Below are 13,006 nucleotides of genomic sequence, written 5' to 3'. Positions count from 1 at the left end.
CTATGCTGTAGCAAAAATATACTGTTGATAATAGCAGAGGGACATAATTAAACTTTTTTTTTTCCAACAAAAACTTTGATATATCACAAAATAAGACCCAACACGATAGTTTATTTATGTATCTAAATAGCTCACATAATGGGTTTTCCCCCCAAAAATACCATAAGTGATAGCGGTTAATTGTGTGGCAAGTTTAATTTTAAAAATCTTAAGTCTGTTAACTTCTGTTTTTACACACCAATGTCTGCAAGCAAGTGGTTGCGCATAAACCCTGTATTCTCCACACTGTGCCTCATTTAGCCTACTGTATGAAACAGTAAATTGTAGATGCCAGAAAATAAAGGTTTATAAAGATACGTTGCAATCTACTATGAAACAAGAAAACCACATACTTTTGGGTAGGGCAGTCTCTTAATTCAGAGGTTAATTAACAGTCTAGATTTGTGCCTATTATTACACTATTATTCCATTGAAAAGTCATACTTCAGTCAAATCATGAAAGTCTTTGGTTGAGGAATTTACGACTTCTTTTCCATAAAAGGCAACATAGCTAAAGCATTAGGAATGAGTCAACAGGGGGTTTTATTCCTGGATCACAATCAACCTGCCCTATGACCCTATATGAGTCACATTTGGCCACTCTTGCAGAAATCAAAACTGCTGGAAGTCAGGACATTAATCTCTATGTACCTCAGGGTATGGTTACACTTGCAACTGTACAGTGCTGGGAGTTAAACCTGTCTTCGTACAGCTGAGTAGGGAAAGCGCTGCAGTCTGTCCACACTGACAGCTACCAGCGCACTGTCGTGGCCACATTTGCAGCGGCATTGGGAGCAGTGCATTATGGGCAGCTATCCCAGCGTTCAAGTGGCTGCAACGTGCTTTTCAAAAGGGGGGGGGTGGAGTGTGACAGGGAGCGTGGGGGAGAGAAAGAGTGGATTTTTGGAGGTGACACTTGTCAGTCCCTGCCTTGCAACTTCTGACCCCCTCCCCCTCCTCTCTCTCTCACTGAAAGCAAACAACAGCTGTTTGCTTTTTTCCTCACAGACCAGATAAGCAGCCTCCCCGAAAGCTGTGGGCCTTCCAAAGGGAGCCCCCCTGCCTCTGCTCATTCACAGCAAACAGGAGCTGTGTTTGGTTTTTTGATAAGCAGCTCCAGGAGCCCGGAGTTCACAACAAAACAAAGAGCAGAACCTTCACTTAAAAGGATTATGGGAAGCTTCCGGAGATCAGTCACAGCGTACTAAGATTATCCCGTTTACACTGGCACCCCAGCGCTGCAGCAGCAGCAGCAGTGCTATTCTCTTTATTCCTCTCGGGGAGGTGGAGTACAAGCAGCGCTGTAGCCAGGGAGATGCAGCGCTGTATGTGCCTTGCCAGTGTGGACGGGGAGCGAGTTACAGCGCTGTAAAGCCACCGCCAGCGCTGTAACTCTCAAGTGTAGCCAAGGCCTCAGTCTCTCCTTCTATCAAACGGGGACAACGCCCCTCCCCTTCAGTAAAGCGCACCAAGATCTGGATTACAAGTGGCAGCGTGTTGCCCCCTAGTGGCAGCCCTCGGGCACAATAACAGCCTCCTACTTCTCCGGGCTGAAGGAAGGAAGGCGAGCTCAGGAGTCAATCGGCCTGCGGTGTGAGTGCTGCGAGTCCCAGGTGGGCCCGCGGGCAGCTTCCCGGCTACCATAGTAGCTGCCAGCCAGCACCAGACTACGGCATTATCGTTCCTAAGCGAGCCTGGCCCCGCCCCGCCGGGATGGGCGCTCGGGACCCGCGGGTTTTCGGGCCAGAGGCTGGAGTCAGGACAGGCCGCAGCTCCTCTGCCCCCGCCCCGCGTGGCGGCTCATCCTGTGGGGCCGGCGGGAGAAGGGCGGTCAGCCAGGCACAGGCCCTTCCTGCGGCACGTTGTTCCCCTCACCCCCACTAACGCGGTGGGGCTGAGGTTCGAGTCTGGCCTACGGGCCAAGCGCCCCCACTTACAAGTCACGCGGACCCCCATAGTAACTACGATTCCCAGCATGCATTGCGGCCCGCCAGGGGAGGCGGGCGGGCGGGAAGCATCGCCCCCTGGAACCTGCAGTCTCCTCTGCACGGGCCCAGCCCTTGCGCACAGAACAATTTGAGTGAGGACGTAAAGCGACACACTCACCAGTCGGGAGAACACGTCATTTCCGCGTCCGACAGAACAGCCGCCGTGATAGGTGCAGCCCAGGGTAGCACCACCCCGGTAGTTCCAAGCTCCAGCATTTCCGCTTCCGCCTGGCCTGTTGCCATGGCAGCGAGGGTGGGGGAGGAGACGCCGGCTGGCTGGCAGTCGCAGGTACTTCCGTTTCCGGCGGGGCCGTTGCCTTGGTAGCGGTGGCAGGGGGACGCGCTGGGCCTGGTAGTCGCGGCGATGGCCGGGGCAGCTCCGATCGCGGACGGGGAGTTCACGGCGGCCATTTACGGGCTGATCCGGGCCGGGCGGTTCGCGGAGGCAGTGGGGATCTTGGGCAGCGAGCTGCAGAGTAGCTGCCGCTCCCGGGCCGGCCTCTCGCTGCTCGGCTACTGCTACTACCAGCTGCAAGACTTCGCGGCGGCGGCCGAGTGCTACGAGCAGCTGGGGGCGCTGCACCCGGAGCTGGACGAGTACCGGCTCTACCAGGCCCAGGCCCTCTACAAGGCCGGGCTCTACGCCGAGGCCCTGCGGGTCGCCAGCCCCCTGCTCGACGTGCCCGCTTACCAGGGACGCGCCCTCCGCCTGCAGGCTGCTGCCCACTACGCGCAGGGTGACCTCTCCGCAGCCAAGAGCTTGGTGGAGCAGGTGCTGGCCTCTGCTGCCGAGAGCAGCCCTGGAGCCGCTGAAGACCCCTCAGAGCTGCCAGATGCTGAGGTCAACCTAGGCTGCCTGTTGTACCGGGAAGGGCGGCACGAGGAGGCCTGTGGCAAATTTGCGGGTGCCATGCAGGTGCTGGGCTACTGCCCTGAGCTATCATACAACATGGCGCTATGCTGCTATGCAGCCAAGCAATATGCACCTGCCCTCAAACACATCTCTGATATCATTGAGCGTGGCATCCACCAGCACCCCGAGCTCAGTGTGGGCATGACCACCGAGGGCATCGACGTCCGCAGCGTGGGCAATACACTGCTCCTGCACCGTACTGCCCTGGTAGAGGCCTTCAATCTCAAAGCTGCCATCGAGTACCAGCTACGCAACTTGGAAGCAGCCCAGGAGGCACTCACAGACATGCCACCAAGAGCCGAGGAAGAGCTGGACCCTGTCACCCTGCACAACCAAGCGTTAATGAACATGGACAGCCGGCCCACTGAAGGTTTTGAGAAACTTCAGTTCCTTCTGCAACAGAACCCCTGCCCACCAGAGACCTTTGGGAACTTGCTGCTGCTGTACTGTAAACATCAATACTATGACCTGGCTGCCGATGTGTTGGCAGAGAATGCCCATCTGACCTACAAGCTGCTCTCACCTTATCTTTACAACTTCCTGGATGCCATGATTACATGTCAAACTGCACCTGAGGAGGCCTTCCACAAGCTAGATGAGCTGGCAGGAACAATGACTGAGCAGCTGAGAAAGCTCACTAAGCAGGTGCAGGAAGCTAGGCAAAACCGGGATGATGAGGCTGTCAAGAAAGCAGTTAATGAATATGATGAGACTCTGGAGAAATATGTGCCCGTCTTGATGGCCCAGGCCAAGATATATTGGGACATGGAGAATTACACTATGGTGGAGAAGATCTTTCGCAAGTCAGTGGAGTTCTGCAATGAACACGAGGTGTGGAAGCTGAATGTGGCTCATGTGCTTTTCATGCAGGAGAACAAATACAAAGAGGCCCTCGGCTTCTATGAGCCCATTGTCAAGAAGCACTATGATAACATCCTGCAAGTCAGTGCCATTGTGCTGGCCAACCTTTGTGTCTCCTACATCATGACCAGTCAGAATGAAGAGGCAGAGGAGCTGATGAGGAAGATTGAGAAGGAAGAAGAGCAGCTCTCCTATGATGACCCCGATAAAAAGATCTACCACCTCTGCATCGTTAACCTAGTGATCGGCACACTCTATTGTGCCAAAGGAAACTATGACTTTGGCATCTCAAGGGTAATTAAAAGTTTGGAGCCTTATAACAAAAAGTTAGGCACAGATACTTGGTATTATGCTAAAAGATGCTTCCTGTCTTTGCTAGAGAACATGTCCAAGCACATGATCATGCTGCGTGACAGTGTTATCCAAGAGTGTGTGCATTTTCTAGAGCAGTGTGAACTATATGGCAGGAACATCCCCGCTGTTATTGAGCAACCACTTGAAGAAGAGAGGATGCACAGTGGGAAGAACACAGTTACATATGAAGCCAGGCAGTTGAGGGCACTGATATATGAGGTCATTGGGTGGAATATGTAAATACTGTGGCATTCCCATTCAAGATGGAGATGGACTATAATTCTCCTGTTTTATTTTCACTTTTGTTGATGTTGACTCTGGCTATCCAAAGTAGTGTATTTTCTCTTTGATGTATTATATTTAAATATATTTGTTTTACTGTTTTGCTGTATTTAATGGAAGATGGTGTGCTAACACAAAATTAACATGTTTAATGACTAACGATATCCTTATGTATCAGTGATATTTTATGGTTTGTTTTTTTTAAGATAACTACCACCACAAACCTTATTACAGAAATGTTGTGGAGGTTCTTTTGTGTATATGGTTTTATTAATGAAGCTACATTAACTAGTTTTTATAATCTGTATGTTGACACTGAAATAATTTCCTTTCCTTCTCTTATCAGTTTTGTGACTAGACTTTAACGGAAATCTGGTGTAAAGCCATTTCTTTAATTTATGGTCATTTCCCTCTTTTGGGAAATGCTTTCTTTCTGTTTGATTTTCCTACTGCACTTTTCATATATTTTATATTATAGTGGTTGTATTTCCTAATACAAACTTAGTTTTTATAACTAAAAATGAGGCTACAAAAATTAGCAGAGTTTTCTGTTATTTTTACCCTTGTGCTTGGGAAAGTGACAGGTCTAACTCAGGAGCTGAGAAGTAGTGAGGTACATGTAGTAGAGCAGAGAAATGGGAGCCAAGTTTACTCTGCTTCTCTTCCTTCAATTAGCCTTAAAGATTAATGTGTTCCTGGTTTTGAGGCTTATATTACAGTGGCAGGATGGGAATTTCTGCACATTCTAATGTAAATTGGGCCATGATAAATAGCAGTTGGTTCAGACACTGGTCACTTCATTCCAAATACTTACAGCCTACGTTTATAGCTAGTTCTCCATATGTTACTTATATTGCTCCCTTCCAGTATAATGTGTTATGTATTGCATATAACTTCATGTGTTGGTCTTAGGAGCACCTCTTTTCTACCACCTCCCCATATACCTTCATCAGTAGAGGTTACTCACTAGCTTGTTCAAAGTAGCACCTGTGGAAATAACTCATCATTGAGAGTCTGTCCTGGTTGTTTAGATATCTGTTCTGTTTCTCCATCTGATGGCTATAGTACTCCCAGCATTTGCCAGCCTCCAGTAAGTGCTGCATGAATTGGTAATTATATCAGAATCCCCAGTGTTCAAAAGCATGTAATACCAATTTCATGTGAGATTTACTGCTCCTATACTTGGGTGGAAAAAAAGCTAATCCTCAATCAGTTTTCTCCTCCTACACCTCTCAGAAAAGCTGTTCATTTACTTACTCATAGTCCTTCCTTTAGCAGCTTCTCTACCACTGGTTCCAGACAGCTCATCTCCTGTATATACCTCTTATGTCTTTTGAAACATATGTTCCTACCTTGGTATCTTTGTGCAATCCAACCCCCTACTGGCCCCTGTTCAATTGTCTTCCTGAAGGCTGTTCTCTCCTTTGCACTATGTGGTGATTAACCTTTTTAAAGGATCTAGATTTGTACCTTTAACCCACTCCCATACCTTAGATAGCTTCCTCCTGCATTGCCTATGGAGTAGGGTTTCAAGAATGCTTGGCTCAAAAAGTCCAGTTCCTAAACAGTGGTTTACCTGGCAAGAGAAAGGAGATGAGCATCTTTTGACCAGAGTGTTTATTGGGTTTATGGAGTGTGTGGTGAAGAATCCAGATGCAGTGACAGCTCCCACTTATGTATATCAACTTTTCTACCTCTCCCCCTTGTCCTGCTGTGTCCAGTGGTCCTTTTTTTTGTCCAGGGACCTGATCGTTATCACCCAAAAATGTGTAATTTTTATAAGGTTGATCAGGAATGGCAGGCCCTTGACTAGTAACAAACAGGATGCTTACAACTGTTTCAACATTGGTGCACTAAATGTGTTCACGCATTGGGAGGAAAATCTCTGATGTTGGGTACAGTTGCTCATCAGGTTTTCAGACAAGGGAAATGGGTGTGTATTAGGTATTATTAAGTCTTAACCATTTTCTAAAATGATGCTGAACATCTTTTGGGGCAAAGAAATAATGTTCAGCACTGGCTCAGCTGCACCCATTGTCAGCAATGGAAACATTTTCTAGAGTGTGGCATTTGGCTCAGAGGCCTAGAAGTAAGGCCTCCATAGTTCATTACTAGTCCATGGAGCCATCCAGCCCCCCACTTCCATATTAAATGTTTTCCACGATTCTTTCCACATGAGGCAGAGACCTGCAATTTCAAATTTTGTTCACATTCGTGGAGCACAGCACCAGGCTGGAAAGCACGTTTCTGATTTACAGTGGAATTGTATTATATATTATGCATAACCTTTTAAAAAAAAAGGGGTTTTAAAAGTCACCCCACATACTAGAGAATGAAGTGCAGGCTGTGGGCAGGGACACAGGGAACATCAGTGCTTTGTTTAATATTCATCATGGGTGTTCTGCAAAACTCAGTGAACATTTAAAAAAATTAATTTGCGTATGTATGTGTGTCAGTGCAAATGTTGAATCCCCTCCCAGGAGTTTAATGCAGAATGAAGACCACTTTACAGTTTTATTCATGGCTGACTTATTCTGTGATGTTTCCATGCTCTGTTTTCCCATAACCAATTTTTAACATTCATCACCGTCCACAAGTACCTAATAACAGCCAGGGACTTCCCATCTCTTCTCCTGAGCACAGCAGGGCTCCAAACCATAGATTTGGTCATTGAAGGCATGGAAGAGGGAATGTTTCTCATTCATTTCAAATTCAGTGGCAGCCCCTTAACTCCCAGGGTGGGGAGGAACGAATACAAGGAAGCCAGCTTGACTCACAGCAGTAGACTTTCTAGCTAGCAAGTTTTTTAAAAAGCAGCCAAAAAAGAAAAGAAAACCAAAAAAAAAGACAAAAATGTGCAAAGCACCTTATTTGTGTTTCTCTTGTTTAGATCCAGTAATGAATAGAAACAGCTGTATGTTATGTTGATTGAGTCTGCAAAAAGAAACTCTATATAAATACATTTGGACATGTATTTTTGCATATTTTTGTTTTTCCTAAAGTTAATTATTTTAGGAAAAATGATCAGAGCAGCCACCAAAAAAATTGTTGTGAGAACCCGTCCCATGCCTTGTCTACACTAAAGGGAAAAGTCGATCTAAGCTATGCAATTTGAATTACCTGAATAGCGTAACTCAAATCGACACAGCTGAGATCTACTTACCACAGGGTCCACACTTATGCGATGTTGATGGGATCCCTTGATACTTCTTGATCAGGTGGAGTACAGGAGTCGAGGGGAGAGCCATCTGTGGTCAATTTAGCAGGTCTTCACTAGACCCACTAAATTGACCACTGATGCATTGATCACCGCGCATCAATCCCTTAGTAAGTGTAGACAAGCCCTTAGACTTGGTAGAGACATTAGAAAATATTGCTGTATTACCTAGCACCAATTACTGGGGGGAGGGGAGAAGGGGGGAGAGTTTTGGTGCGTTTGTTTCTCTCCCCCTTGACAAACCCTGGAAAACAATGTGAGTAGTAAAGTGCTTTCTGTATTTCCTTACAACCCTCTTGCCTACCTCCCACCCCCAAACCCTATGCACTAAGGACTACATCATTGCTGTGTTTTTCTGGGTAAGTACCTACTGCTGTCTTTGAAAGTTTGTTTTATGGCATCTCCAACTGCAAAGCTTTTGATCATGAAACATGTTCCATAAATGTTAGTCTTATAACCATCTTTGCACTGCATCTAATGTTACCGCTATCTGGTTTTCAAACAAGTACAGTTTTGGAGGAAGGCACATTTATTTGGAAGAGGGGAAGGATACCAAAAATGGGTTATGCTGCTTAGAAAATAACAGTCTGTCCAAATCTATGCCACATGCCTGCACACTTCTACTTTGTTCATAGTCAAGATTGTTTTTTTCATGTAAAAAACAAAAACAGCCACACTACTCAGAAATAGCTGATTGTCTTACTGTGGAGTTCACTGAAGCCAAACATTGTTCCTTCAACAGAAGCATTTAGTTTTTGGAGTGCATGGTGAGAGGGAAGTTAGCAACCCTATTTTATCACATCATTATGTGAAAGTTCAGCAGCATGAAATCCCACCCCACCCCACCCCCACACAAATATCCTGATTGGGTAGTCATTTTATTCAGAATGATAGTTTCATTGTAAAGAATATAAGAACGGCCGTACCGGGTCAGACCAAAGGTCCATCTAGCCCAGTATCTGTCTACCGACAGTGGCCAATGCCAGGTGCCCCAGAGGGAGTGAACCTAACAGGCAATGATCAAGTGATCTCTCTCCTGCCATCCATCTCCATCCTCTGACAAACAGAGGCTAGGGACACCATTCCTTACCCAACCTGGCTAATAGCCATTTATGGACTTAGCCACCATGAATTTATCCAGTTCTCTTTTAAACATTGTTATAGTCCTAGCCTTCACAACCTCCTCAGGTAAGGAGAAAAAGCTGTGAAAATGAATCTAGTGTCATATTACTGACCTCAAATCTTAAAAGGAATGCCACTTACAGATTCTAAGGCCAGAGTCAGTCTCTGAATGAAGGTTTGCAGGCTTGGGACCCTAATGTGTGTATGGTGTGTGCTGAAAGATAAGAACTGAAACATCTATCATCTCTTCTCCTCTCTGCCCTTTTCTTCTTTATCTCCTCTTGTCCCTTCAGTCACTTATAATACTACTGTTTCCTGCCTAAAACACAGCTGTACCTACTGGCAGGAGCTGGAGCAGCAGATCAGATTTTCACTAGTAGCACTTAGGGTTTGTTCCTACAAGGTGCTGAGTGTCCTCAACTCCCACTGACTTGAGTGACAGCTGAGGACAGTGGGAGTTGAGGTCTGTGAGAACCTTGCAGGATTAGTCCTTTGTGGTATATTAGGGCCTAGCAATAGTTGTAACCATTCAGTATAGTAAAGCTCTATTGTTAACACTTCTGAACCTGTATGAGACCTTCGTGATATGGAGAGGGAGAAGTGGGTAACCAGGAATCAGTGATGGGTTTTGTTTTCTGCAAATTGCACATTTATATTTCTCAGTGCTCTCCTTGCACTGAATTCAGAAGCCATTTTGTTCTCGGAGTTTATTGCAGGCTGTCAGAGGAGACACTCACCGTTCTCACTCACAAAGATTTTACTTTTGGTCTTATTTCAACAATTGAAAAATTTAATTATAGAATTTGTTAATCCTTTTTAAGAAACAAATGAAAAATCCTCTAAATTTTGGGCCTTAATTGACTGGTGCTGTCTCCTCAAAATAAAGAGTGGGAATGCCCTGCACAGTGCATGTCTCCTTCAGATTCTGGATCATGTGATAAAAGACATGTATGTACTGACATCAGCTTTTCTGCAGCACATTTCTGGGTGGGCTGCTTTCCAGCAAAAGCATCTCATTAACAACAAAGAGCATCATAGGCGCAGTGCCACACATTTATATATATATATTTTTAGTTCCACTTAAAATAGTCTTTTGTTCGGATTTCCACGTTCCACAGACTTTGCAGTATTAAACTAGTTCATGAGAACCAGAAAAGGAAAATGACTCGCAGCAAAAACACAGCTAGCTAGTTTAGAGTCAATGTCCAAGCTGGACAAAAATTACATAAACAGCATGAACAGTGAAAGTGAATTTGATTTTTAAAACTTTCCGTTTGAATTCTCAATTATTAGTCACAGCGATAAGACAGCTGAAGTGTTCCTTCAAAAAGTGACTGATAACATTTATTCTGAAAGACCGCAGAGAATACTTGCAATTGAAGCTCTTAGCCTACATGACAAACTTTTCAGTCCCCAGCACCTTATTTGGTCAACCATGACCCAGCCTCAGGGACAGTTTCCTAGTAAAATAAAAGAGGTTTTCAGTCTTAACAAACATTTAGGATTTGTCTTTAGTAAAACAACTCTTGGTTAGCTGAATGTCATCCACTAAGAGAGCAAATGGAGACCATCAGACTCATTTTTAAAAGGGCCTCTTGATTAGTGTGATTTTACTAAACCCTGGTTGAATTTAGACTAAGATCCTAATAAAGCTCTGAAATATACTGCACCTGGCAAACCCAACAACGTGGGCCCAGGATGTTTCCATTTTGGGGACTCTTTCCTTAGCTTCAGTAGTTTTAAGGCCTGATTCAAACCCCATTGAAGCCAATGGAAGAATGGACTTCAGTGGACTTGGAATCAGCCCCATAGAAAATATCCACTTTTTCAAATAATCAGACAGCAGCTCCCTGTAAATACTGAAATACGAATCACTACTGTGATTCAACATAAAAACTACACCTCTACCCCGATATAACGCTGTCCTCGGGAGCCAAAAAAAAAAATCTTACTGCGTTGTAGGTGCAACCGCGTTATATCAAACTTGCTTTGATCCGCCGGAGCATACAGCCCTGCAGCCCCGGGAGCACTGCTTTACCGCGTGATAGCCAAATTTGTGTTATATCAGGTCGCGTTATATCGGGGTAGAGGTGTACTTGCATTTGTAACCATATGAAACACCACTTATAAAATAGCTTACCCATCATTTCTCACAATGTACAACATGAAATCAGAAAATAACAGTGTTGCAAACTCACAGGTCTAATCATAAGGGCTCTGGTTCTGGGAGTAGATCCATGTAGGCAGATCTTTAATGGGACTCTGTGCAGGCCCAGGTGGATCTGATTGCAGGATCAGGGCTTATAAACTGATGTACTGTACAGTACAATAAAACAGAAGTTGGACGTTGGAATTTATTCTCATTTCAATGTGCAAAGCAGTGGTACGAGGAGAGAATTGGCTACTTTGTCCATCAAACATACTGAATACTAACGATGGTATGATTAAAACACAGTTTGATGAGTACAGATAGTACAGTATAGTACAGATACTTCTTTTTCATCAGTATGTTTTCAAATTTATGTTTCAGAATAAAAGGGGCTATGATAGGAAAATTAATGCCTGTTTAAAAAACAGCACAGCACGACAACATTCCAGCTGCGAACTCTGTATAAGAATGTTTATCTCCAAACAATAAAGCTGTTTTTATTTTATAAAAGTAAAATAAAAATGTATTATTAAACTGTCTTAAAGATTTGTAAAGCTTTTTAAAAAGCAATAATGCTAAATTCTGGGTCATGGAGATGACCCCAACTGCCAAAAACAAAGATATGCACTTAAGGCCACACAGATTTAATTATACAAATTTAGGGGCATGAGTGATATTTCTTAAGGAGGAAATTTTCATAGGTCATCCTAGACCTAGTCACAATGGAGAAAATTATTAATGTGACACTCTAAAATGCTTTAGTATAAGAAGATATCAGGCATGTCACTCCAAGAGTTACTGCAGGCCAACTTGAAAACTTTGCTACAAGCTCAGTTTTTTTACAGAGATACCCACAAGCATCTGTGTGTTTTTACTATAGATTTCTATGATTCTGTTCCACCAAATTTTGCAATAAAGCCATTTTCTTTTATTTTATGAGAGGACTGTTTCCCTCTCAATAGTCTAGTAACAAAATAATCCCTTTCTAGTCAGATATGCACAAAATTGCATCTTTCTGTCACCTGCTCAGCCAATCCTGGTCTTTTAGAACTGATGAAGGAGACCGAATGCCAGCATTGCTTACAAAATATACAAATATGTTAATGCTGTTTGTATGTTCTATCCTAATTTGACAATGGAGACAATCTGACTTATCCCAGTTCCTTTCAGAGTAGAAAAGAAAACTTGCATCTGAGGGTTAGCTCAGTGGTTTGAGCATTGGCCTGCTAAACCCAGGGTGGGAGCTCAATCCTTGAGGGGGCCATTTAGGGATCTGGGGCAAAAATCTGTCTGGGGATTGGTCCTGCTTTAAGCAGGGGGTTGGACTAGATGACCTCCTGAGGTCCCTTCCAACCCTGATATTCTATGATTAGAAGGGGGAAGAATAATCTTTTACTGTATTAGCAATTGAGATTTTTTGAGATGTGGGAATTACTACATAATATTGTAATCTATCCGTAATAACTCATTCCAGTCAATCTACATACTAGGCCAGCTCATACTTGCACTTCCCTGACACTTTCTTCTCTATTCAACATAATCATTACCCCCAGCCCTTGCCTCTCCCCTGGCCCTCACCCATACTCTCTTCCTCTATCTCTATTGCTGCTTATGTCTCTTTCTTTCCCAGCAGTGTCTCCGCAAGAGCTTTACTCCCTCTCCTAGGTCCATCGAATCATAGAAACACAGGGCTGGAAGAGACCTTGAGAGATCATCTAGTCCATTACCCTGTGCTGAGGCAGGGCATGTCCTGCACAAACAGAAGGCATTTTGACTTAGTTATATCAGTTTTATTTTACTCACTTTGTGTCTGCTGGCCAGGAGAACAGAACTGGCTAACACACTGCTGTGGCGGGAACGCCTTTCACAAAACATCCTTTCTCCCTAATGTAAAAAAAAAAAAAAAGATTTTGTTTATACGCCATGAAGCTATTTATTTCATTGTCCTCTGATTCACTGTAGTTCAAACAGGCTAGACAAGCAGACATGTAAAAGCTCACACATACTGTATCTGATTTTAGATCTGCTGATAGTATTTATCATTGTAGCGCCTACTTGGATTTAAGGGACCTGCTTTTCCA

At 44.4% G+C, this 13,006-nt stretch overlaps 2 protein-coding genes and 1 long non-coding RNA gene across 4 annotated transcripts in view; 2 read left to right on the top strand and 1 right to left on the bottom strand.

Moving 5' to 3' along the window:
* The window catches only part of PDE11A (phosphodiesterase 11A), a 269,591-nt gene that overhangs the window by 226,857 nt on the left and 29,728 nt on the right, over positions 1 to 13,006 (top strand). The gene's annotated exons all lie outside the window — the stretch shown is intronic.
* TTC30B (tetratricopeptide repeat domain 30B) lies at positions 2,261 to 4,981 on the top strand. Its single transcript, XM_045033139.1, has one exon. It carries the CDS (start codon positions 2,392 to 2,394, stop codon positions 4,393 to 4,395), a length of 2,004 nt encoding a protein of 667 aa, XP_044889074.1. The 5' UTR covers positions 2,261 to 2,391; the 3' UTR covers positions 4,396 to 4,981.
* The window catches only part of LOC123378890, a 48,008-nt gene continuing 44,919 nt past the window's right edge, over positions 9,918 to 13,006 (bottom strand). The window contains exons 5-6 of one of the 2 annotated variants that reach the window (XR_006582777.1): positions 12,729 to 12,809; positions 9,918 to 10,236 (exon numbers count right to left, since the gene is read on the bottom strand). This is a non-coding gene — a long non-coding RNA (uncharacterized LOC123378890). Of the gene's footprint in view, positions 10,237 to 10,991; positions 11,093 to 12,728; positions 12,810 to 13,006 lie in introns of those variants that run through there. The other variant, XR_006582778.1, reaches the window with a different exon arrangement.

Source organism: Mauremys mutica, chromosome 10, assembly GCF_020497125.1.
Source record: "Mauremys mutica isolate MM-2020 ecotype Southern chromosome 10, ASM2049712v1, whole genome shotgun sequence".
In the NCBI taxonomy this organism is placed as follows: Eukaryota; Metazoa; Chordata; order Testudines; family Geoemydidae; genus Mauremys; species Mauremys mutica.
The sequence above is the reverse complement of the archived record's forward strand: the minus strand, read 5'-3'. Positions and strand labels throughout refer to the sequence as shown.

Bases quoted from the DNA above. Each gene is read 5' to 3' on its own strand.
- TTC30B (XM_045033139.1), top strand. From the start codon at position 2,392: ATGGCCGGGGCAGCTCCGATCGCGGACGGGGAGTTCACGGCGGCCATT.